This window comes from Theropithecus gelada, chromosome 1 (assembly GCF_003255815.1).
Source record: "Theropithecus gelada isolate Dixy chromosome 1, Tgel_1.0, whole genome shotgun sequence".
Taxonomy (NCBI): domain Eukaryota; kingdom Metazoa; phylum Chordata; class Mammalia; order Primates; family Cercopithecidae; genus Theropithecus; species Theropithecus gelada.
This window is the reverse complement of record NC_037668.1, coordinates 112,866,827-112,892,067: the sequence shown is the minus strand read 5'-3', so window position 1 is coordinate 112,892,067 and position 25,241 is coordinate 112,866,827. Positions and strand designations below refer to the sequence as shown.

General features: G+C 42.1%; 1 protein-coding gene across 3 annotated transcripts in view; it reads left to right on the top strand.

Moving 5' to 3' along the window:
* MCOLN2 (mucolipin 2) overlaps positions 1-23,150 on the top strand; it is a 72,381-nt gene extending 49,231 nt beyond the window's left edge. For 2 of the 3 annotated variants that reach the window (XM_025402315.1, XM_025402325.1), the window contains 8 exons: positions 1,825-1,924; positions 7,799-7,911; positions 9,087-9,236; positions 10,705-10,806; positions 10,914-11,036; positions 17,178-17,384; positions 19,044-19,165; positions 21,998-23,150. In XM_025402315.1, the coding sequence (XP_025258100.1) occupies positions 1,825-1,924; positions 7,799-7,911; positions 9,087-9,236; positions 10,705-10,806; positions 10,914-11,036; positions 17,178-17,384; positions 19,044-19,165; positions 21,998-22,034 (954 nt within the window). In that variant the 3' untranslated portion in view covers positions 22,035-23,150. Of the gene's footprint in view, positions 1-1,824; positions 1,925-7,798; positions 7,912-9,086; positions 9,237-10,704; positions 10,807-10,913; positions 11,037-11,197; positions 11,332-17,177; positions 17,385-19,043; positions 19,166-21,997 lie in introns of those variants that run through there. The other variant, XM_025402333.1, reaches the window with a different exon arrangement.
* The last annotated feature ends 2,091 nt before the right edge of the window (positions 23,151-25,241 follow it).

Below are 25,241 nucleotides of genomic sequence, written 5' to 3'. Positions count from 1 at the left end.
TGGCCAGGCTGGTCTCAAACTCCTGACCTCAAATGATCCACCTGCCTTGGCCTTCCAAAGTGCTGGGATTACAGGCTTGGCCACTGTACCCGGTCAGAAATTCATTTTTCTTTGCTCGATGTAGTCTGTTGTTGAAGTTCTCAATTGTAATTTTTTTATTTCACTCATTGAGTTATTCAGCTCCAAGATTTCTGTTTGGTTCTTTTTTATGCTATGTCTCTCTGTTGAATTTCTCAATCAAATCATAAATTATTTTCCTGGTTTTATTGAATTGCTTGTATTCTCTTATATCTCACTCAGCTTTCTTAAGATCATTATTTTGAATTTTTCAGGCATTTTCTTTGGGTCCTGCTACTTGAGAATTATTATATTCCTTTGGGTGTCCTGTTTTCTTGCCTTTTCATGTTTCTTGTGTCCCTACATTGTTATCTGTGCATCTAGTGAAATAGTTGCTTTTTCCAATTTTATGGAATAGCTTTCCTAGGGATAGACTTTTTCCTGTAGATGGGCCCTAGAGTGTTGGTTGACTATAGTGCATTGGCTTTGGTTCTGGGCATACTCAGTAGTGTGGTGTCCATGCAGTTTGTTCAGTTGTGCTCCTTGTCAGTGATGTCTGTGATTGGCTCAGTGGCCTAGGCTGAGGGAGTTTTTAACAGCAATGGCACAGTTTTGCTGGAGGCAGGGATGCCAGATTGGTTGTTGGGCTGGACATGTGCATACATAATAAGCAGCAGGCTGTGTGGCAGGCTCTTCAACTGGGTAGGGGCAATTGCTGCCCAGCTGGCTGTCAGGTCAGGTGTGCATGGTTGTGGTGGGCCAGTAGGCTGTGAGGCAGGCTCTTTAGAGATGTGAGGTCACTGCTGAACTGGCTGTCAGGCCTGTGTGGGGTGTGGAGAGATAGCCAACTGTGTGGCCCAAGTGTGCACAAGCACAGCACACCAGCCAGCTGTTTGGTAGCTTCCTACTGTGCAGTTCTGCCTGTTCCCAGGGTCAGGGGCAGGAATGGGTGCTGCATGGATTCAGATGTCAGGGTCTCAGATGTTCCATCAGGTCTAGGCTCTGGGCAGCCAGGGTCATGGTGTTGCAGGCACCTGTGTAAACATGGTGGAATAATGGCAGGACTTCAGGAATGGAGAGAGACAATGAGTACTGGCCCCCAGGGCAGAACACACTCTGTTCGCGATCTGGTCTCTAAATGGCGTCATGCCATAGCAGCTTAGGTCACAGAAGTGAAGAGTGCGCACAATGTGTGCTTCCACTCTGGGGAAACATGGCTGCATGAACTCCCAGCACCTCTCCAAACCGGATTCAAAGCCTGTGAGGACTGGAGGGCTCTCCTGCAGCAATGACTGCTGGCATTCTGTGGCCGTAATGAGGACCACTGGAGTCTCTAGCCTAACGTTTTCCTGTCCAAAGAGATCCCCCTGGCTCTAAGCTGATCCTGGCTGGGGAGACAGTGTGGCAGAGGCCAGGTGCCTTGCTCCCCTTCCTGTGCTGCTGTCCTGGGCTTTCATGCTCCACAGGATTTTGCTGCTACCCTGGTGCTCTCCAGTGTACTTCTTCAGTGATTTCAGTCAAAATATAGTTGTTTATTCATTATCTTGGTCCCTGTGTGTGTGTGTGTGTGTGTGTGTGTGTGTGATGGGGGTGGGGTGCAGGAAATGAATGTCAAGTAATTCTAGTCAGCCATTTTGCTGGCCTGTGTAATTCTCCTTGGATCAGCACACTATTTGGATGCCAGTGATTTTTTTTTTTAAGCAGAGTTGATCTAACATGTTATACTTTCTTCTATGTTGTAATCTCTCTATACATTTGTGTCTCCAGATTATCTTTGACAATAAAGCTCACAGTGGCAAAATCAAAATCTATTTTGACAGTGATGCCAAAATTGAAGAATGTAAAGACTTGAACATATTTGGATCTAGTAAGTATGCTATATACTTGCCCATGGGGATTATAGATGATTTTTAACACTTTATTTTGGGGCTTGGGTATTTAAATGGTTTGTTTGCATGGTAATAGGAAGAAAACCACGTCTTGAGCATTAGATTCTGTAAAAAATATCCCAAAGCCTTGTGTTTTTGTTTAATTCAGCAAATGTTTACTATACACCTCTTAGAAGAGGTAGCATGACTGAGTGGTTAGGAGCTTAGCTCTGGAGCCAGATTGCCTGGGTTTCAGTTCCAGTTCTATTTACTGTGCCTGTGATCTTGGACAGATTACTTAACCTGTCTGTCTCAGTATCTTTCTGTGTAAAATGAGAGTAATAGTATAGGTTGAGCATCCCAAATCGGAAAAATCTGAAATCACAATCCTCTGAAATTTGAGACATTTGAGCACTGACATGACCAAAGCTCAAAGGAAATGCTTATTGGAGCATTTTGGATTCTGAATTTTTGGATTTGGGATGCTCAACCTGTAAGTATGAGGCAAGTATTCCAAAATCAAAAGAAATCTGAGATATTTTTGGTCCCAAATCATTCTGGATAGGGCATACTCAGCCTAAACTTACCTTTCAGGATATTGAATATTAAATGAATTAGTATATAAAGCAAAGTACTGAACACAAGAGTTGGCACATATTAATTGCTAGGCATTATGGGAAAAGGAAGAAAATGTCTGAGTGAGGAAGACTGACATGCTAATAAAATCTGTGATGTGTTATGGGGAGAAATAAGGGTATACATACAAAAAGCATGAGGAGAAAAAAAACAAAGGTTAAGTTTGAGTGGGGCAGAGTGGGAAAAGAAATGATTCTTGGAGAAGATATGCTTTGATCTGAGCCTTGGACAGTGGGGAAGGATCAGGTCCTCCAGAGCCCAGAGAGCAACCGCTGCAAATGCTGAGTCATTTACTCAGTCATCGCTGGGAAAACATCACTTAATCCACATGTTTTAAATGGGCTACTGCTGAGCATGGGGGCTCACACCTGTAATCCCAGCACTTTGGGAGGCCTAGGCAGATGGATCACTTGATGTCAGGAGTTCAAGATCAGCCTGGTCAACATGACAAAACCCTGTCTCTACTAAAATTACAGAAATTAGCCGGGCATGGTGGCACACGCACCTGTAATCCTAGCTACTTGGGAGGCTAAGGCAGGAGAATTGTTTGAACCTGAGAGGCAGAGGCTGCAGTGAGCCAAGATCACACCACTGCACTCCAGCCTGGGCAACAGAGTGAGACTTTGTCTCAAAAATAAGTAAAATAAATTTAAAAAATTAAAATAAAATAAAATATAATGGGCTACCTATGGAACCTGTTCAGTTTGCTCAGTAAAGAATTGGGATGATGTTAATGATGGATGCTCAGTACTTTTTATTTTGCAAATTTTGTTTAAATGACTTTCCTTTTGACCAGGTTATCAGAATGAAAGAAAATGTAAAATACCTGTGGCTCCTGTTTTAGAGTTGTTTTAAATTATATTTGATCTGTCGCCTGCTGCTTTTCAGATGTATGATATGTCCTGATGATTTGAAGTTTTGGTTTCAATAATTTCACCGACTGACTTAAGCCTCCGATTATAGTTTTGGTTTCTGTTAAAAAGTGGTTACTATTCCCCAGCATACACCACTCTCTTACAGACACGCAGAGATCAAGGGCATATTTTCTAATTAGGTCCAAGCATAGGTTGCAGTTTTCTGTGAAAAGAAACTAACCTTTGTCAAATATATGATTTGGAACATCATTATAAAGATCAAAATGATGGAAATTTCCAAACTAGGCAGTCAAATGCATTTCCAGAACAGTGAGTTTTTCACTTCTGCCTACAGCCCTCCTTGCAACATTAGGGGTTTTCCTAGATTGTGCTCAGAAGAGAGTATCTCTAGCCCCCTCCTGTGGCCAATGGGGAGAAACACAAGCCTCCTAGACGATTGGGTAAAAGCTCTTTAAGATTTACATATTCTTCTAGAGCTGTGTCTTAAGAAACCAGGTTCTATCATTAGGAGAATGTGAATTTAAAATAAGATGATGTGATGTGAAAGCCTTGAAAAAATTATGTTTGGAAACCATCTTAGGAAATGGACTTTTTCCCCTATATGAAGCTGTCTGGTGGATTGAGATTGCCTTGGCTTTGGGGGAAGTGGACAAGGACAAGGGCGACATCTGGTGGGACACTTACACTATTTCTAAAAGTTCAGAGGCTCATTCACACCCACACGCTAACCCCCAGGCTCCTCTCTCCTTTGTCATTACCCATATTGAAGCAAATGCAGGTGAATGTCCTTTTTCACATACAAACCTCGTGCTGCCTTTTGTGACTCCCAAGTCCCCTTTCTAAATGTGCCATGTCTTCATTTAACTTGGTTTCATAAACACAGGAATTTGGAGACGAGGAGCTTGGGGAGGAATTAGCGGGATTCCTCTTTGGCGGGATTCCCCAATGATGGGTGATACAGATTGTGGTTTTTTTTGAGATGGAGTCTTGCTCTGTCACCCAGGCTGGAGTGCAGTGGCACAATCTCGTCTCACTGCAACCTCCACCTCCTGGGTTCAAGCGATTCTTCTGCCTCAGCCTCCCAAGTAGCTGGGACTACAAGCACACACCACCACACCTGACTATTTTTTGTATTTTTAGTAGAGATGGAGTTTTATCATATTGGCCAGGCTGGTCTCGAACTCCTGACCTTGTGACCCGCCCACCTCGGCCTCCCAAAGCGCTGGGATTACAGGCGTGAGCCACCACGCCCGGCCAAGATGTTCATAAAATACATATTTTTAGCATACCAAACCAGTCTTCTCAGTAATTCAAAGAAAAACAGAATCCTATACTGGATTCTGTTAGGAGGACTGGTTTCTGTTTCTAAGCCTGCTTGTTTTCCCATCTGTAAACAAGGTCCAATACAAGCTGCCTTGGAGATTTGTGTTCTAGTTATATGTCAGAAAGGAAAGTACTAGATGCTGTCCTTGCATTTCATAAGATTTTCAGTTTTATCTTCCCAAGAGCTGCCTATGTTTCCTCTGCTCCATTCCATGGATCCAAGGGGAAAAAAATCTTGCATTATGCTAGAGCTAAGTTGTTTTCTTACCTACCCATTAGATGATACCTCAAGATAACTTTCTTGACTGTAAATGGCTAAAGGTAAATGTAAGTGCTAGGCACTGGGCACTATTCTAACAAGCACTTCACATAGACAGTTCTACCTGGTTCTCATGACAGCCTCAGGAATGGGTACACTTGCCCTCCCCATTTTGTAGGTGGCACATCTGAAGCTTAGTAAGATGAAATCATTTGCTCAGAGAGTTGCATTTACCACGCTGGCTGTCTGCTCACCACCCACTGTAGGAGCTGCTTTGCCCTCAGACACTCATGCCAGTATCACTCACATCTTTGCATTGTTAAGTCCATAGACAGTCTGGCATTTCTCTTCAACGCTGTCTCTGCAGAGGTTTCTGTGGAGGACTCTGACCGCAGTCTCTCCTCTGAAGGTCACCTGTCCCTGGTTTTATTTGCTTCTCCTCTGGCCTTTCTGCTCCATCCCATTCCTGAGCTCATCTCCTTTTCTAATTCTCAAACGTCGCTCCCCATCCCTGACTGCTGTCCTTCCCAGTGGTCTCTCTGAGGGGCCATCACTCCCATGGCTTTAACTGCCACTGAATAGTCCTCTCTTGTCATGAATATCCAGAGTAACCTTGGTTTACCCAAGACAGGGAACCAGGAATCATTCTTGGTTGTCCTTCTTCCTTATTCCCCAACTTCAGTTAGAGACCAGGCCATGACTCTGTCCATCTCTTACGATTCTGTGCCCTCTTTTGCTCTGCCCCAACTTAACTCAGACCATCATAAGTTCTAACTTAGATTATTTAGTGGTCTTATGTTCTGCTCGATTCTCTTCATTTATTTGTAAGTATACTGAAGCATTATACTAGCCACAGGTGCTGTATTCAACACTACTGTCTTAGTCTGTTTTCTGTTACTTATAACAGAATGCCTGAAACTGGCTAATTTATAAAGAAAAGAAATGCATTCTTTCAGTTCTGGAACCTGAGAAGTCTAAAGTCGGAGGACCACTTCTGGTGAGGACCTTCTTGCTGGTTGGGAGTCTCAGTGGAGTCCCAAGGCAGTGCAGGGCATCACATGGTGAGGAGGGGGAGCATACTAGCTCAAGTCTCTCTTCCTCTTCTTATGAAGCCACCAGAGCCATTCCCTTGATAACCCATTAATCTATGAGTGGATTAATCCATTTATGAGGGCAGAGACCTCATGACCCAATCACCTCTTAAAGGCCCACCCTCTCAATCCTGTCATATTGGGGATTAAATTTCAACACGAGTTTTGGAGGAGACAGATAATTCAAACCATAGCAACTACCTGTGGGCCCTGCTTTACAGAGCCTGTCACTTGATGGGGAAGATGGACACTGAATCATAAAATAAGTAACCGCTGTGAGTGTTTGCTATTGTTATTTTCCTTGGCTGTTTCATGGGTTCTTTGTATATGAACTTGCATAATTTTCACGTTTTCTTTCCCAATTTTCATGATGTTCTTGCCCATTCTACACTGTCTCTGTGCTCTGTGCTGTGCTGCCTTTGCAGATGTAATGAAAGGTCAGTGTTTGTTGTGCAGAGGAAAGTAAAGGAGCTCTGGGTATGTATAGTAACCAAAAACCATGAAAGTATATAGGAGGGGGCTAATAGAGATGAGAATTTAAGGAATTATTTTCTGAGATGGGAGATTTTTCATTTGGAACTTGAGGCTGAAAATAAATAAGCTGAGCTGTGTGTGTGGAGAAGTGCTGTTCCAGGCAGATGGATCAGCATGTGCAAAGTCCCTGAGGCGAGAGCAGGAGAGAAGGAAGACCAGTGTGACTGCAGGGTGGAGAAGGCGGGGGGCAGGCAGGAGAGAGCCGGGCTGGGATCGGAGACACTACTGTGAAGTGTGAGAGAAACTAAGGTTAGATTCATCTCCTTCCCGTACATTCTTCTTGCTGCTGTGTGCTCCAAACCAAAAATCCACTCCCCTCCTTGCTTCTGTTCCAAGAAGCAATTTTCTCTCCATATGGAGAAGGCTTATAAGATTGGCACTATGTCCTGGGAAAGTGCACAGTGAGGTTGAGAAGCAGAAGTGGGGATTCTCAGTGGTGGTGGTTTAATTTGTTTGATCTCTTATTAATGGTGAACTGGATGTCTCTGCTTTTATGTGAAAGAACTCAGAGTATGTCAGCAGTTTTGCCTTTTTTTGAATGGAGCCCAAATGGATCACTTTCCGTTGAATTCTATTCTACAGTAAATATTTACATATCAATTTGAGTGCATTTATTAGCAGCTCACTTTTTTTTTTTTTTTTTTTTTTGAGACGGAGTCTCGCTCTGTCACCCGGGCTGGAGTGCGGTGGTACGATCTCAGCTCACTGCAAACTCTGACTCCCAGGTTCACGCCATTCTCCTGCCTTGGCCTCTTGAGTAGCTGGGACTACAGGCACCCACCACCATGCCCGGCTAATTTTTTTTGTATTTTTAGTAGAGACGAGGTTTCACTGTGTTAGCCAGGATGGTCTCGATCTCCTGACCTCATGATCCACCCACCTCGGCCTCCCAAAGTGCTGGGATTACAGGCGTGAGCCACCGCGCCTGGCCCAGCTCACATGTTTTTAAATGTATAGCTTTATATCAGGGAATGTTTTGCCTTATATATGTACTTCTGAATGAATACAGTGTGATTTGTTTCTGATATTTACCATTTTGTTTTAACAATAGACAAAACATTTATTGTTTGAACTTCTTTTCACACTGCCATTTTGTTTGGAAATTATTCTCTGGTAAGGTGTGTTTAACATTTGAATTCTGTTTTTATTCCTCAGCTCAGAAAAACACTCAGTATGTCCTGGTGTTTGATGCGTTTGTCATTGTGATTTGCTTGGCATCTCTTATTCTGTGTACAAGATCCATTGTTCTTGCTCTAAGGTTATGGAAGGTAAGAGCGTGTTCACATTCTCTTCCTGCCCTCTTGGCCTGCACCCTCAGTTTGCTCAAGCAGTGGACCACCAATGTTGTGCCACCTGCCTTTTCTGGAGACTTTTGACTAAATTAGATTCCTCTGAGTAGTTGCCCCCTGTGAGGCATTCATCAGCCTGAGGTGTAGGAAGTGAGTAAAGGCTCTGAGTATGTCAGGTGGCATCAGATAATTATCCTGCTTAAAACTGAGCTGATATGTACAGACGCACAGTGGTGAACTCTCAGGCTTTTGAATGTTTCCAGAATAACGAGGCCCTCTTCAATTCAGGAGTGATCTGAAGAACAGAGTAATAGCATGTGTGGGTTTCATCTTTTGTCTTCAAATCAGAGTTCATTTTGACAGGGAGGCATGGTAAATGGATTATAATGAAGCATAAAATACTTTATTCTGTTTTTCAAATAGTTTTAAAATTCTCCCTTGAGTTTCATTTTGCCTTTTTACCCTCAGGGCTCTTATGAATATATACTTCTGCTCCCCACATATCTTATTCTGACTGTGGCATGTGTACAAATGCACACTGGGGTCGGGGAAATCGGAAGTCCACAGAGTACCATTTGTGGAGCAGGGATGTAGTCTGCATTTGATTTTGCCTAATCCTGGCCTTTGTCAATGTCCTTTGTAAATATCCACCTCTCTTGCATGCTCCCCGATCTCCTTGATATTATGAATGCAAAGTTAAGGTCCTGTCCCTGCCAAGGTGATGGGGCTCATATTTGAGCACGCACTCTGGAGCCGGCCTGCCTGGACACGGATCCTGGCTTAGCCTCTCAGTGCCTCAGTTCCCTTCTCTGGGTGATAGACCTGCTAGTACCTGGTTCATTGGGTTGTCATCGGAATGGATGTGTTGGTAATATGAAAAGTATTTGGAACATACTGTATGTTAGCTATGACAAGAGCCTGCTGGAGTTACCGTGTACGTATTTCATATTTGAGGTAACTTCACAGACAATTGAATGCTTACTCAGATTACGGGGGAAAGTGTGTGCTATAACCTCCACTTTCGAGGTGGATCTGGCAAGTTGGAAAGGCAATGACATGTCCTTTTACAGGTGAGAGCACTGTTTTGCACTTGCCTTCTCCTTCCAGAAGGCAGTGTGGTTTATAAGAAACACTTCTTTAAATGTTTGCCTTAGAGATTTCTAAATTTCTTCCTGGAGAAGTACAAGCGGCCTGTGTGTGACACTGACCAGTGGAAGTTCATCAATGGCTGGTATGTCCTGGTGATTATCAGCGACCTAATGACAATCATTGGCTCCATATTAAAAATGGAAATCAAAGCAAAGGTGAGGGAAGCCCATTTAAAGTCTCTGTTCTTCATCTTCTCCTGGACGGCCACAAGCATCTTAAGACATATGATCCTTTGGAGACAACTTTGATTCTCATGTCTTCCCTTTTCTCACAATGGCACAAGTGAGGCCTCCCCTGACTTGGTACCTCGTGAAGGAAAAGTAAGGAAGCCGATGTTCCATGGAACGAAACTTGGCAACAGCTCCAGAATAATGACAAAGCTTGAGAAGATTGATTATTTGGGCCTCATTTTTCTTTTTAAGTTGCAAAAGGAGCAGCTTATCCATAAACCAGTCCTTTCCCTGAACCTGCATGTCAAGAGCTTGTGGGGAGGATCTGTGACCATTGGGTGCTCTGACAGATGGGGTGAGGGCAGGAATGTCAGACTGCCTGCTAAAGCCTGACCCTTTGTATAACTTAGTTGATTTGATCTCCTACCTAAGCCTCAACTCCTCCTTCACCACACTGTTCTCCTGTCCACTCTCTGCTGTTGGTCAGAGGTCCCACCAGCCATACCTCCTAACCCTGACACGCCTACTCCTCCCCTATCCTGGCTCCCTCTGGCTTTCTTCAGGCTTTTTCTTCTCTGGTCAACTGTGACAGCAGTCTCCTCACCAGCTTTCCCATCTTCTGCTTCATACCTCTGAGATCCATTCACACAGCTGTCAGAGGGACTTTTCTGAAAGTGTCTATCCGGCTGTTACCATCCTTTCTACCTCTTGGGGCCTACTTTGGGATGAAGCAGCTTCCCTTGGCAGCATGGCCTCTGGGGTCATCATCATCCAGCTCTGCCTCTTGCTCCTGCCCCTGCTCTGACTCTGCCCCTCTAGGATGTCTTGTCAGCTTTGTACCTTTGTTCAGCCTTTGTCCACTTATCTGTGGCGCTTCCTCCCAGCCTGTCCTGCAGGCCCGTCTTTGCTCTGGGGTCGTGTCTGTGGTGTCCCTCTGTGATGAGCTAGGCATTGTGTCTTTCACTGCATTTAGCATATTGTATGAGAATCATGTTTGTGTGTTTGTCTTTTCAACGAGCCCTAGAATTTCCTGAGAGCTGGAGCTGTGTTAGCAAATCATGTGGGAGTTTTCTTTCAAAAGCGGCTGAATTGTATTGTTTGGTACTTAACAAACACCATTAATTTATATCCTCGAATGCCTAGGTCAGTGATAAATGCAATTTCTATTTGAGAGTATTATTTGGAAAAAAATTGAGTTCAACCTAAATGTAATTTCTATTTGAGTGTATTATTTGGAAAAAAAATTAGTTCAACCAGTTGAAATACTAAAAGAAAACGAGAAACACATTTGGAATTATATCTGTTTTCTTTTTTTCTTTAAAAAAACCTCTCACTATCACCTATAGGAAGGCAGATAGTTCTTTTTTTATTAATTGGTTTAATGTAAGGTTAATAAGCTAAGTGGAGTCAAATATTTTACTCATTTCTCTCTCTCTCTTTTTTCATTCCTTAGAATCTCACAAACTATGATCTGTGCAGCATTTTGCTTGGGACCTCTACACTCTTGGTTTGGGTTGGAGTCATCAGATACCTGGGTTATTTCCAGGCGTATAATGTAAGAATGTGGCACTGGGTAGTGCCACTGCAGTTGAGACTCATTTATTCTTTGGGTTCTAATAGCTACATTTTCATTTCACCCATTCTGTTCATTCTTTTTTTCAGGTGCTGATTTTAACAATGCAGGCCTCACTGCCAAAAGTTCTTCGGTTTTGTGCTTGTGCTGGTATGATTTATCTGGGTTACACATTCTGTGGCTGGATTGTCTTAGGACCATACCATGACAAGGTGTGTAGCACACATTCCTCCTTCTGCACATGGGGCACGTGGGACCTGTGAACATGGGTTTCTAGCATTTACTTGCTTCCTGGTCTTCTCTAGCACGTACCCTTGACATCAGTAAGCATGTATCTTTGTATCCATTTTCTTTTTCCTTTTTTCCTTTTCAGGATATAGAAGTGACTACAGGATATTGAAACAAGAACTGTACAAGACTAGAAAGCATGTATTATACTTGTCTGGGACTGGTTTAAGGGGTCACATGGTTACCCGGTGATCATCAAATGGGAAATGTTTGGACATGAGATCACTATATTAAAAATGAAAATTAGGAAAATTATTATAAAAAATTTCCAATTGAAAGTATTATGTTTTTCGTCCAAGTTAATTGAGAAGAATGAAGATGGGCAGAGACTGCCTAAAACGACCATAATAGGTTTATGATAGAAATGGTGACACGTCTTGTCTCTGCAGATGGTTTTGATTATAGCATCATCTTTGTGCCTTATTAAAGATCAGTATCTGAACTCTAAACTATTACCAAACTTCAGTTAGCATTATGATCTCAGGGACATCAAAGTTGTGCTAGAATGTTTTTGTTATAAAATCATGCATTTGATTAGTAGATGCATCAGGAAATGAAACTAGGTAAGCCTTGTTTTTAACCCAGAAAAGTAAAAGGAGTTATTTTATCTTATGGCTTTTCCTCCATTGGGCCTGTGGCAGTTGAAACAACAGAAACAACAAAAATAGCAGCAGCTAACACTTACTGCTTGTGTGTTAGACACTCTGCTGGGTATTTCGGTGCTCTTTCTTATTTACTCCCCACAACAACCCAGGGTACTGTTAGCCTCACTTAGGTGCTCTGCAAGGAGAAAAGAGGTTAAAAATGGTAAGCATTCCTTCCAAGTTTGTATACCAGTTCAGCCTTAAGTTTTGACCTTGTTAGTTGCATTAACCAAAAAATGTGATCAAATCTGGTTTACAAACTGTTATACATGAATCTTAAACCTCTGTGCTGTCCTACCAGAATAACACCGAGTAACCTGGCACACTCAGACTTTCTCCTTTTTAGGTGTCACATTTAATATGTCTAGAGAGAATTACTATTTTTCCTATTTGAGATAATATATAATTAACAAAGTGACAACCTCTGGGTTGGTAGTAAATCTTGATAATATTGCTTTTCAAATTTTCTGTCACTGCTTTAAAGGTGACTCATAAGAAAAAATTATTCTTTGTTATGATCTCTCTGATTTGGAGAACTTACTGTCTTAGAGCCTGGAAAAATGTATTTTTCTTCCTTGCTTTATGCTCTGAAAGCTTTTCCACATCTCTGTCACTAGAGGGCAGTGTTGCACTGTGTGGAATAAATACTGTGCCTGAGGATTCAGCTTTAATTCACTGACCCCAAGGTCACTGGACAAGTGGTCCCATCTCTTTTGCACCCCACCCCGTCTCCCCTACCTCATCATTATTCTGGAAGGTGCTCAGATAAGGTTGCTTGAATTTTACTAGATGGCTACCATTCTCAACTGCTGTCTGCTAGGCATGGTGCCCAAGATTCTTTATCTCCCTTGCTGTGTTAACCCTTCCCTCCCCTTCTCTGTGAAGAAATCCAATTGTCCTTTTACAGAGAATAGGCACCTTCATATATTAAATAATATTCCTGAGATTACCCAGCTAGAAAGTGGCAGAGATAGGATTCAAACCCAGGTCAGCCTGACTCCGGTACCTGTGCTTTGACCCATACCCTGTAGGGCTTTTCTTGGTGTTATCTAAAACAGGTCATTGCAAGAGAGCATATAGTCTGACAAGAAACAGTCTTGTACTTGGAGATCAACCGTGAGAGGACAGCCATGTAATTGGTCTCATTCTCTCAATGGTGTCAAGGTCACCTCATGGAAAATGAGATTATTTGTTTTGTGAGCCTGACTGCATTTCCATATGTTCAATTTGTCCTTTCAAAGGATCCAGGTGAAACTGGGATGCTCTGAGCCAGCACTGTCCAAGAAAAATACAATTTGGGCTACAATTGAGAACGTTGCCTATACTGTAAAATTTTCTAGTAGCCACATTAAGAAATACAAACCAGATGAAATTAATTTTAATTATTATTTTAAGCCTAATATACCCAAAATATTATTTCAGCATGTATTCAGTATAAAATATTGAAATATTTTACATTCCTTCATACTAGTCTTTTTGATGTGGTGGATATTTTGTCCACACAGCACATCTCAATTTGGACTAGCTACCTGTTGGATGCTGGCTATTCACACATTCCTGGTGACTACCATTATGGACACTGCAGCTCTAGACTTATGTCTTTCACTTAATATCAGCTTTCCCTTTATACCCCTGGAGGAGGGGAGGGATAAGGGATGTCTATAGGGTTGCTCGCAGGTTATGGCATCTCTCACCAGGCTGATATATTGGGGAAATGCACAGCTGAGTTAATTCACTGAATTGTACAAGTCAGTTGGGGAAGAGAACATCAGTCTGGTTTTGGAATTTTGTCCTTTTCTTCCCCATATTGCTACCTCTTTGAATCTGAAGTTAGAATATTTTATTGTCCCTTGCATCCTTTCCCCTAAATTAATCCAAGCTGTCAGCAAGTTCAGGTTCTGCCAGTATCTGAATCAGAGGACTTTCAGGTTACCCGAAGCCTTGAAAAGCTAAGCATTCAAAGCGGGCATTTTTGTAGGATTTTTAGAATCACAGCAACCTTGATTGTGAAAGCTAATTCTTTCTTTAAAACAAAACAACTGAAAAGGAGACATCAGGAAAACCATTTGACTGATAACTGGGGTCCCATAACACTTCAGCTTCCTGTCTTCCTGTTAGGCATCTGATTTCAGGGGCTCAATGGAAAGGGAGTCAAGATGCAAAAAGGATCCTGCTGATGTGTGTTCCCGGCACTAATGGACTTTGGCGCAATGCCCTTTCAAAATGCCTGGGCACAGAGGGCGAGAGACTGTTGATGTTCTTCCAAACCTCATCTTGAATTATTAAACATTACTCTAATGTGGCTTTTACATTTCCAGAGGACTTTTTTTTTTTTTTTCTGTGAGGAATAAATCATAGCCTTATGATGTCCCCGTTTTACAAATGAGAAGACCAAGGCTTGAAAAGTTATTGGACTTCGCTGATGCCATGGGTCAAAGTTCAGCAGACTCTGCATTACATTTTCCTCCTCCCAAGGCCTCTGGTTTTAGCCACGTACTCTCAGCTAAAACATTTTGCCTAAAGTTTGCATGAGATTCTTGGCACCAGCTCTTAAAGCAATATTTATGTTGTTCTCTGACATAAGCCATTGCAGGTTATGGTTTCATTGAAATGAAAGGTTTCTGGCCCAACTGCAAACTTATCATTTGTGAAATGAATGGTTGGGTTCTCACTGTGGGGCCAGAGAACCTATGGGGACTCTTTATGGAAATACCTATTTAATATGTATTAAATGTCTACTGTGCACCCAACATTGCTAGGTTTTTACAGACCAAGTTCTTGGAGGGAAGGAACTATGGTTTGTTCCTCTTTACATTCCCAGTGTCCAGCACAGCACGTAGACCATGGTAGGTGCCCAGAAAGTTTGTTGAATGAACAAGAAGCAGAGAGAGAGTAGTACCTGCTTTCCAGGGGCTTATGATTGCTCAAGATCCAAAGGAATGCCCTACAAATGTGGTCCTTCTAGACTGGAAGCACATTAGGACCTTGAGTATTTTTAAGCTCACTTTTACTATGAATTTGGCCACTGAAACAGACTCTGGTTCACAGCCACTTCTTGTACAAAATGGCAGGGTGTTACCAAACACCTAAAATTGACTGGGTCTCTGTTTTAACTCTTTGGTGTGTTAAAATAATTCTCATGTTCACAAGAGGAGGGGGTGGTAAAATAATGTTAATGTTGAGACAGATATTGTATGTAGCCTGATAAGTGACTAAACAGAAAATTAAGAAACGAATGTGACATGTACTGATCAACTAGCTATTTGCAGTTGAAACCTGAAGTGTGGACAGTTGTGCTTGGACTTAGAGGTTCTTGAAACTAGAGAAAGGAATTCACTGGATTCCAAAAGAAACTGAGAAATATGAATTATTAATGGTGCTGTCAGAGTTGTAATTGACATCTATAGAAACCAACTTTAATGTAAGTGTTTTCAGCTTTAACTTCAATGTTTTAAGGCTAGTGTTGGGTTTAGAAAATATTTACTCTGGCAACCGCCTGTTTTACTGTTAAATAATCTACATATTGTTAAGTGATCTGTTCATTTGGATATTTCTTCTAGGTCTTTTTGGAGAAGGACTTTAGTTCATCAGAGTTTTTGCTGATGCAGCAAAGCCATGGGTGGGATCCTTGTTTGGGGTGCATTTGTAGACCTTCCCCCTTGGCCACCAACTTTACCTTGCCTGGTCCAGCCATGTGGCTGGAAAGTAAGGCATGGTGTTTGTATCTAGTTGGAGCGTGTGTGTAAAAACAATTAGAAGACCATAGTTCATTCTGTGATTCTTACCGATATGGAGTGCAGAGAAAGGACTAGAGCTGCCAGGGCACTCGGTCTTGAAGTACACTCTGAAATAACCCTTGAACGTTGGTTTAATTGGACGCAGAGAAGAGAAAGAAGAATATAGCAGGTGAGGAGAATAAATTCCATGAGGGAAAAATGTAGGGATGGGCCTGGTGTTGGAGGAGAAGATAAGCACAGCATGTTAATACTGTCAAGGAGGAGATGTAATGAGACCACAAGGAGGAACTTATCACAACCTTCTTGGTTTAGATTTTTATTTTGCATTCAAACTTTGTATAATCTCACAAGGGAGAAATGACCTGAAAGCCTTCTTCTTAAAGTATAGGTTTTATTGCAGCTTTGACTGGGGAGGGTGAAGAGATTGGAGTAAAAGAGACTTCCTTGGAAGTTTCTGTAATAATTCAGAAATTCGTGTTGACATCACAGTAGAGTAGAAAGGATGAATCGGACAAACGTGATAGGAACAGACAGGCCTTAGAAGACTGAAAATGGGGAAGAGTAATCAGTTCAACACAGAGTTTTAAGGACTTAATTATTTCAGAGTAAATGTTTCTTTGGCAGGAGATTGGAATCACTGACAGAAATAGGGCAATTTAGAAAAAAAGCTCATTTTTTCTGGTTAGGGTGGTAGAAAGTTTTGTTTTGTTGGCATTTTCAAGGAATGGTCTGTTATATAACAAATGCCAGCTGGGCACAGTGGCTCATGCCTGTAATCCAAGCACTTTGGGAGGCTGAGGTGGGCGGATCACCTGAGGAGTTCAAGACCAGCCTGGCCAACATGGTGAAACACCATCTCTACAAAAAATAAAAAAATTAGCCAGGCTTGGTGGCAGGCACCTGTAATCCCATCTATTTGGGAGGCTGAGGCATGAGAATTGCTTGAACACTGGAGGCAGAGGTTGCAGTGAACTGGGATTGCAACTGCCTTCCAGCCTGGGTGGCAGAGTAAGACTCTGTCACAAACAAACAAACAAACAAAACCTACAAATGTTCTCAAAGTGTAGAAAACATAAGAAGATGCTTATGTTAATCAGGAGAAAAACCAGGATCTAAACTTGTTAGATCCTGGTTTTAGATATGTAAAAACTACATAGGGAGAAACTGTGGGAATTGTTAAGAGATTAACTTTGAGAGTATGGAGGGGTGTGTGTGTGTGTGTTTTAAAGAGACATGGTCTTGCTCTGTCCCCCAGGCTGCAGTGCAGTGGCAGAACCTTGGCTCACTGCACCCTGAACCTCCTGGACTCAAGAGATTCTCCCACCCCAGCCTCCTGAATAGCTGGGACTACAGGCGCACCACCATGCCCAGATAATTTCTGTATTTTTTGTAGAGATGGGGTCTTGTAATCTTTCCCAGATTGGTCGCAAACTCCTGGGCTCAAGTGATCCTCCAACCTTGGCCTCCCAAAGTGCTGGGATTATAAGCATGAACCACTGTACCTGGCCCAGAGGGGGTTTTTGAATAATGTTTTCCTACTTCTCATGGTGTTCTAGCATCTTAATATAAGTAAGTTACCACTATTACTAATGACAAAAACAATGTTAACAAAACAAGCTAACTAGATACCCTCTGCTTTTTAGAATACTCTATTTCAGAAACTAATTTTTATCCCCCCCTACAGTTTGAAAATCTGAACACAGTTGCTGAGTGTCTGTTTTCTCTGGTCAACGGTGATGACATGTTTGCAACCTTTGCCCAAATCCAGCAGAAGAGCATCTTGGTGTGGCTGTTCAGTCGTCTGTATTTATATTCCTTCATCAGCCTTTTCATATATATGATTCTCAGCCTTTTTATTGCACTTATTACAGATTCTTATGACACCATTAAGGTAAGTAATTATCAATATTTGCAGCCAAAAAATCACTGCAAATTCTGTATAGATTATAGGAAAATACCACATTTTAAAAACTTAAAATATTGCAGTTCAGATTTTGAGGTTTTGTGGACAAACTTTTTAGACACTGGAGATGAGTTTTAGGACATTGTCCCTGTTACCCACAGCAGGGTGGATCGGTTTGGAGGGGTGGTGGGAAAGGAAAGGGAAATGGGGTCAGGATGGGTTGAATGGGGTAAGTCAGGTAGTCGGGCTGCTGGTCTTAGCCCTGACGGATTACACCTGCCAGTGTGGCTGCCTGGAATTTAGGATTGAGTGATAAGTTTCAGGGATGAGAGGTGACCGGCATCCTGACAACTCTCAGATATTGCTACAAGTCACACTGGATAATACAGCTACTGGCATGGTGCAGGCTTCCTTTAAATTATGAAAACTAAGGCTTTTGTGACTGTTCAGCTTCCTACTTTCTTAAGCTACCTGATGGATTCTGTATCCTTTCAAACTGGGCCCATTTAACTGATTTGTGACTTGAAGGAAGTTCACTTCCTTCTTCACAGCAGATGGTCATGCTTAGAAAATCCTGCTTCAGGGTCAGTGACTGAAAAGCCAGGGGTGCCATGCCAGTGCCTTTGTCAGGGCTGTTTTCTGCTTAACCGCTTTCTCAGAATAACGCAGAAGAAAGCCAGTCCATTACCTTTTGAGCGTGTGGGGAGATAAGTAAGTGTTCAGGTGGGAATGGTAGTTGGCTCTCACATCAGGGCTTGCATGGAGAAGGAAGAGGTGCACACTCCTGCCACAGAGGTTCATGTCTTTGATGTGGCAGTGTCCCTGCATGGTGGGGGCCAAGCCTCAGTGTTAAAGTGAGTTGTCTCATTAAGCATGAAGGGAGGGAGTCTTTGTGTCTGCTTGGAAAAAATCTGTCTTCTGTTCCACTAGGTGACCAACTTCCATAAAAGTAGAGGAAATAATGATTACTTCCCAAGCAGAGTCTACATTGCCAATGTGTGTGTGGAGTGGGAGGTCTTATCTAGTCTTACTGTTAGCATTAAAGATTTAGACTTTTTTTTTTTTAAGAGAGAGGGTCTTGCTCTGTTGCCCAGGCTAGAGGACAGTGGTATGATCCTACCTCATTATAGCCTCCAAGTCCTGGGCTCACTCGATCCTCCTGCCTCAGCCTCCAGAGTAGCTGGGACTACAGGTGCACACCACCATGGCCAGATAATTTTTGTATTTTTTGTGGAGATGGGGTCTCACCATCTTGCCCAGGCTGGTCTCAAACTCCTGGTCTCAAGTGATCCTCCTTGGTCTCCCAAAGTGCTGGGATTACAGGCATGAGCCATCGTACCCAGACTAAACATTTGACTTTTGATTATTTCCTTCATTACCATTTTTTTTTTTTTTGACAAACCTCTTCCTGGCTCTCCTCTGCTTTCTTTCTGAAGTTTTTCTTTGGATTGTTCTCTGTTCCCACAGTGGCCCTCGCTTGGTGTTCTGGGACTGACAGATTGATTCATCATTGTTAACATCAGTTCTTGGATCTGAGCTAGCAATGTGGGAGAGTTTTATTTTAGCAAAGGTGGACTTGGTTTGTTGACAAAAGAGCAATTTCTCATGCTTTATAAATAAGGTAACAACATTGTATACTTTCTAAAGAAATTCCAACAGAATGGGTTTCCTGAAACGGATTTGCAGGAATTCCTGAAGGAATGCAGTAGCAAAGAAGAGTATCAGAAAGAGTCCTCAGCCTTCCTGTCCTGCATCTGCTGTCGGAGGAGGTCAGTATCTTGTTTATTCGCCATGTTCCTGAGATGGGTTGCTCTGTTGCCTTAAGGAAGAGCCCCTCCAAGATTACCATTACATTCAGAGATCAGCTTATCGTGGGAAATAATTCACCTTTCTTTTCTTTCCTCCCACTGAAATTGGCTTTAGAAATGAATTATTTCTTCTAAAACAGGGTTATGTAGAAAGCTACATGACGTGATTAGAATATCTTAGGAATACTATGAAACTCTTAAAAGAAGGCATAAATTATGTCCTTAAAGTGAAGAGGCTGAACTCTTAAGTGGACCAAGTAAGAGGTCAAAGCTCTTATTTTTAGAGGTGGAACTCTGGGAATGTCAGAGTCGTTTTCCCTTTTCACAGTATGTGGTACAAGCAACCTTTCTTGATCAGAGCAGGAAACCTCTTTGCGAGGAGGCTGTCCAAGTGCTTGCTTAGCAGTAAAACACCAGTAGCTCTTCCTTGCCCCGCTGTGCTTTGCCTGCTGTTCGTCAGGACATGTAGGGAAACGGTCTAGACTTCAGTGGACAAAGCATATTACATAGTGATTTGTGGACTAGAATGGGGTCATGTGAAGACAAATTTTTTTTAATGTGCCTGTGTTTGCTTTCATCTGAAGTCAGGGGTGCCAGTTTGTAACTAAAAGTATACTCTACACATGTTTTTTTCTTTTTGGAAGGACTCTCTAACCCAAATTCCTGAAGGAAGCTAGGAGAACATAATTGCTATTTAAAACCACAGGATGCATTTTTCTGTTAATCAATTCATACAGTATCTTGGGACTTACAATGATATGATTGAGCAGATCCAGAGAATGTCTGGTAAATAGAAAATGAGATCTGAGAAGAGTTGTTTTCAGAATCACACCTTTTTTTCTCGGAGCATTAAATTGTCGCTTTGAAAGCTGGGATAAAGGAAATTAATTTTCTTAATAGGCAGCTGCCTCCTAAGAGGCACCATGTATAAGGAAAGTCTCTCAAAATCTCTTTTTTACTATAAGGGGGAAAAACTTCATTGGAAAATGTAGTCATGAATTCTAAAAAGTAAATGATAGGTCTTTGGTGTTTGGACCTTGGTTTGTGCCACACAGAGTCCTGGGAGGTTGTTAAATGTTTTGTCATGCAGCCCTATGGAACAAGTGAAAGATTTAAGGCGTGGACCCCAAGATGTTTGGGTAAGATTGGGTGTGAGTGGTGAGACGCAAGGAGCAACAGCAGCAGACTGTTTGCCCTAAGGTATGCTGAGGGTTGTTGAGAAGATGCATGGTGAGACGGAGGGTCTGCCCCTCATGAAGAGTGAAAGAATTCGAGGGAACAAGAGAATCCACCAAGGAGATCAACTAAAGAACTAGGATGATGAAAGTTTTGAAAAAGAGGATATCAAAAAATAAAGACAGGTAGCTGTAACTATGTTTGGCCAAACGATGGTCCCGAGTGAAGTCAGCTATGGCAATTTCAGTGGAATCATCAGACCAAAGCCTAGATCCCAGGGTGCTCGTATGGAGCCTGCAGAGTGAATGAAGGGCCTAGGCCCTGATGGAAGGAAATGGATTGTAATGGGGCCTTAAGAACAAGTGATGGCTTTGACTCCATCTAAAATTAAGTGTACCTTGGTGTGTTTAAAAGCTAGGAATGGAGCTGGTTACGGTGGCTCATGGCTGTAATGCCGGCACTTTGGGAGGCCAAGGCAGAAGGATCGCTTGAACCCAGGATTTTGAGACCAGCATGGGCAATGTAGTGAGACCCTGACTCTTAAAAAATAAAATAAAAGCTAGGAACAGGAGAATGGACTAAAATTGAGGAAGGCTGTGAATGGAGGCTAAAGATGAACATAAAGATTCAGCTCTGCAAAGATTGGTTTCTGTCTGGTGACCATGACAGGTGACACCTGCTATCCCAATGCTGCTTCCTGCAGAGCATGGCTGTGGTCACTCTTCAACAAAGCAGTCCAACAACCAGCACACATTTGATTCTCCTTTGAGTTTTTGACAGAGCCTCTAGCTTGAGCATCAGAACACCTGGGTTTTCTTTTTGGACACTGCCATTAACCAAGTGTGTCCTGTGACCTCTCCTAAACCTCTTGGATGGATCAGATGACCTCTGAAACCTCTTCCAGTTCTAAAGTGATGTGGTTCTTTGGAGAGAGATGCTTGGGTGAAGAGACACAGAGTTAACCTTTACCTTCCTCTATTGCAGTGAAGGAGGGAAATTGACTGTTCTAGTAATTGATAAGGCCTTGTTAGCGAAGGGACACAGAGGTTCTTTTTTTTTCTTCTTCCCAGAAGCAAACTAATATATTTATTGAGTAAAACATAAATGTGACATATATTTTTCTTTTTTAAAATTTTACTTAACGTTCTGGGATACATGTGCTGAATGTGCAGGTTACATAGGTATACATGCGCCATGGTGGTTTGCTGCACCTATCAACCCATCATCTAGGTTTTCAGCTCTGCATACATTAGGTATTTGTCCTAATGCTCTCCCTCCCCTTTCCCCCCACCCCCCAACAAGTCCCAGTGTGCGATGTTCCCCTCCCTGGGGGTATGGAAGTTCTTAAGAGACAGGTGACTCCTCACAGTGTTTCCAAAAGCATCTGCTGAAACCTCAAGCAGTGGGCATTGCCCTTCTTTATTTGTTTACTTATTTATTCCGAACGTTGGTAAATAATCAGAACACCTTGCCTGTCTTAATTTTTCTTCCTCTTACATGTTTCACTCAACATGTCCATAATCTATGTGGTCCTGGAATATAGAGTATTCCTACTGCTCCTCAAAGATTTTAAATTATTGTGTCTTTTCTCTTTTCTTCTTTCCCTTTCTGTTATAGGAAAAGAAGTGATGATCACTTGATACCTATTAACTAAAGTTCTTCTGCTAAAGATGATTAAAGTTCAGGCATCCTTATCCAGCAGCTGGACAGAGGAACCCCAAATGACTTGGACCAGCAGTTCCAAAATGACTCTCTTATTTACTTGTGGAGTGGGAAAGAGGACTAACGGTTAGCCAGCTGACCATGACTGAAATTCCAGCTTTACTTTTTATAAACTTGAATGATAAAGAATAGACCACAGGCTACTGCTGGGCATTAGTGCAATTGAACAGTGATAATAAAATTGTCTATTAGTCTGTTAATTTATGACATGATCTCAGAATGGAAAAAGATCGCATTTCAGAGTGTGCAAAATAGTCTTTAAAGCCATGTATTTAAATATGTGTGTTTATTGTCAAATAAGGGTTTGTTTTAAAGGTGATTCTTGGTTTGAAGACATTCGTTAATTCATGGTCTGTATAGAAATGAAGTTGGTTGCAGTACCAATCTAGAGAGTCCAAGCTGGCGAACTACTAAGCTATTTAAAGATCACCCTTGGACTGGCACAGTGACTCACACCTGTAATCCCAGCACTTTGGGAGGCCTAGGCAGGCAGACCACTTGAGCTCAGGAACTTGAGACCAGCCTGCGCAACATGGCAAAAACTCATCTCTACAAAAAATATAAAAATTAGCTGGGTATGATGGCAGGCATCTGTAGTCCCAGCTACTTGGGAAACTGAAGTGGGAGGATCACCTGAGCCCTGGAGGCAGAGGATGCCATGAGCCGTGATCGTGCTATTACACTCCAGCCTGGGTAACAGACAGACCCTGTCTCAAAAAAATAAAAAAAAAAAAAGATCACCCTTAAATCAACAAAAAGACCTCATGCTCATGCAGTGGACATTTCTTGGCCTGTTTTCCTGTGGGTTTTTCTTCAGCATGATATGAAGCAACTGTTGGTATAGCCAGTGGGATGAATAAGAAATGGAATCATTTGTCTGCCTCGTCACTTGTGCTAATGGTTGGTTGTACACACAGGATGTGTGGAAGTGACCTGTATCTGTGGTCACTCATTTTAACAATTGAACTCTGCTGTGTTAGTCGTTTACCTTTGTCTAGCAAAGAAATATGGTATATTTTCTCTAAATAAATTTATTTTTATCATTCCATATGGCACTTACTATTTTATGCATTGTCTCTAAACAACTACCTAGTGAAACATTCAGATCACATCTCTCTTAAGCACTTGGTCTCCAAAAGGGATTTCCCAATTGCTTAAAAGCAGTGAAGGACACACAGGGGCTAGGATACAGAAGTTATTCAATAAATATTTATGATGATAGCTTGAGAGATGAAGATCACTTCAGGCATAGACTTATTTCATACTTGAGCTATCTTAGTGGTCAACTATTTTAAAGTTACTGGTGAAGAGGAGAATTTGAATTAAGCAGGACCCACCCTCCTTCCAGGGCTCTTCCTCTTTTTCCTTGGCCTCAGTCGCCCTCCCCACAATCCCCTACCCAATTTTCCTTCTCGTGTCACCTTCTCCCTCCTTGCTCTGACTCCATCTTCATATGCCTGCACCAAATCTAGGCAGGGAAAATCATGCAGTTAATACCATGAAAGTTATTAAGAGAGTAGATGACTCATGTCTACACACAGGATACTTTGCTAAAATTATCATTTTAAACTTTCTTTTTTACAAAATATGTGAAGAGTTATGTTTGATTTTTAAACTAAGACACCATTAAAGTGGTGGTTCTGGGGTCATTTGCTGAATCAGAGATGTAATTTGACCACTTGTTAACTTCTGAGTATATTGTCATATACTTAGTTTTGTCTCTGAAAAGAATTGCTATTGTTTTCTTTTTATTTATTTATTTTTTTAGACAGATTCTTGCCCTGTTGCCACACTGGAGTGCAGTAGCACGATCTTGGCTCACTGCATCCTTTACCTCCCAGGTTCGAGCAATTCCCCTGCCTCAGCCTCCCGAGTAGCTGGGACTACAGGCACGTGCCACCACATCCGGCTAATTTTTGTATTTTTTTTTAGTAGAGATGGGGTTTCACCATACTGGCCCAGATGGTCTTGATCTCTTGACCTCGTGATCCACCTGCCGTGGCCTGCCAAAGTGTTGGGATTACAGATGTGAGCCACCGCGCCCGGTCCAAGAATTGCTATTAACATGGTGAAACCCCATCTCTACTAAAAATACAAAAATTAGCTGGGTGTGGTGGCAGGTGCTTGTATCCCCAGATACTCGGGAGGCTGAGGCAGGAAAATCGCTTGAATCCGGGAGGCAGAGGTTGCAGTGAGCCAAGATCCCGCCACTGCACTCTAGTCTGGGTGACAAAGCAAGACTCCGTCTCAGGAAAAAAGAAAAAAAGCCTTTCACTTATTCTACAGCTGTGACTGCTGTTTGAATAGAAGATTAATGATGGGTTTTCATGCTCATATTATTCTTCTATTGGCTTTCATGTTTTCTTTTATTTCTTTTCCCTCCAGCTGGACAAAATAGTTATAGAAAGAAAAATGTTTTTCAGGGTTAGTTCACATCTATAGAAACATGGTTTTCTCCCTTTTTAATAATGTTAAACAAGTGTCACTTTACCAACTGTATTGTCTATTTGGATTTTATTGAACAATGTTGTCTCATAATTCTGCTAATAGATGCATCTGGGATAAATCATTTTCTCTCTTATCACAGGCCTCCACTTAGAGAGTTCCCTGTGAAAGTTAGGAGACACATTCTTTCTGCCTACTGGTTTCATTCCAGGATCTCCAACCCTTGAATTTAACTGCTTGGCTTGTGGTGACACAGTCAAAACCATATGCAACATTTTAAAGCTTTTTCACTTGGGCTGGGAGTAGAGAGTGTGGGCATAAGAGCCATCCAGACAGACTTGAGTTAAAATTCCAGGTTAACCTAACTTTAAGACCCTGAACAAGTTACTTTCTTCCTCTAAGTGATGATTAACCTCAACCAAGACTAGCACTTAAGTCGCATAATTTATGCAGAACCTGGTATTGAATTCATTCCTGAGCTGCTATTTCCCTTTGATTCTCTACCATGTTTGCAATAGTTTCCATGGGACCATGGAATAATGCAGACACAACTTTGCTTCTGCAACCTGTCTGCCTCAGCTGTCCTCTTCCTACTGCTACCCGAGTCTCCTTGGATAGGTCACACCATGCATCGATTTCCTTATCCATAAAATGGGGGGATTATGAGGATTAAATGAGTCAAATGTAAAGTACA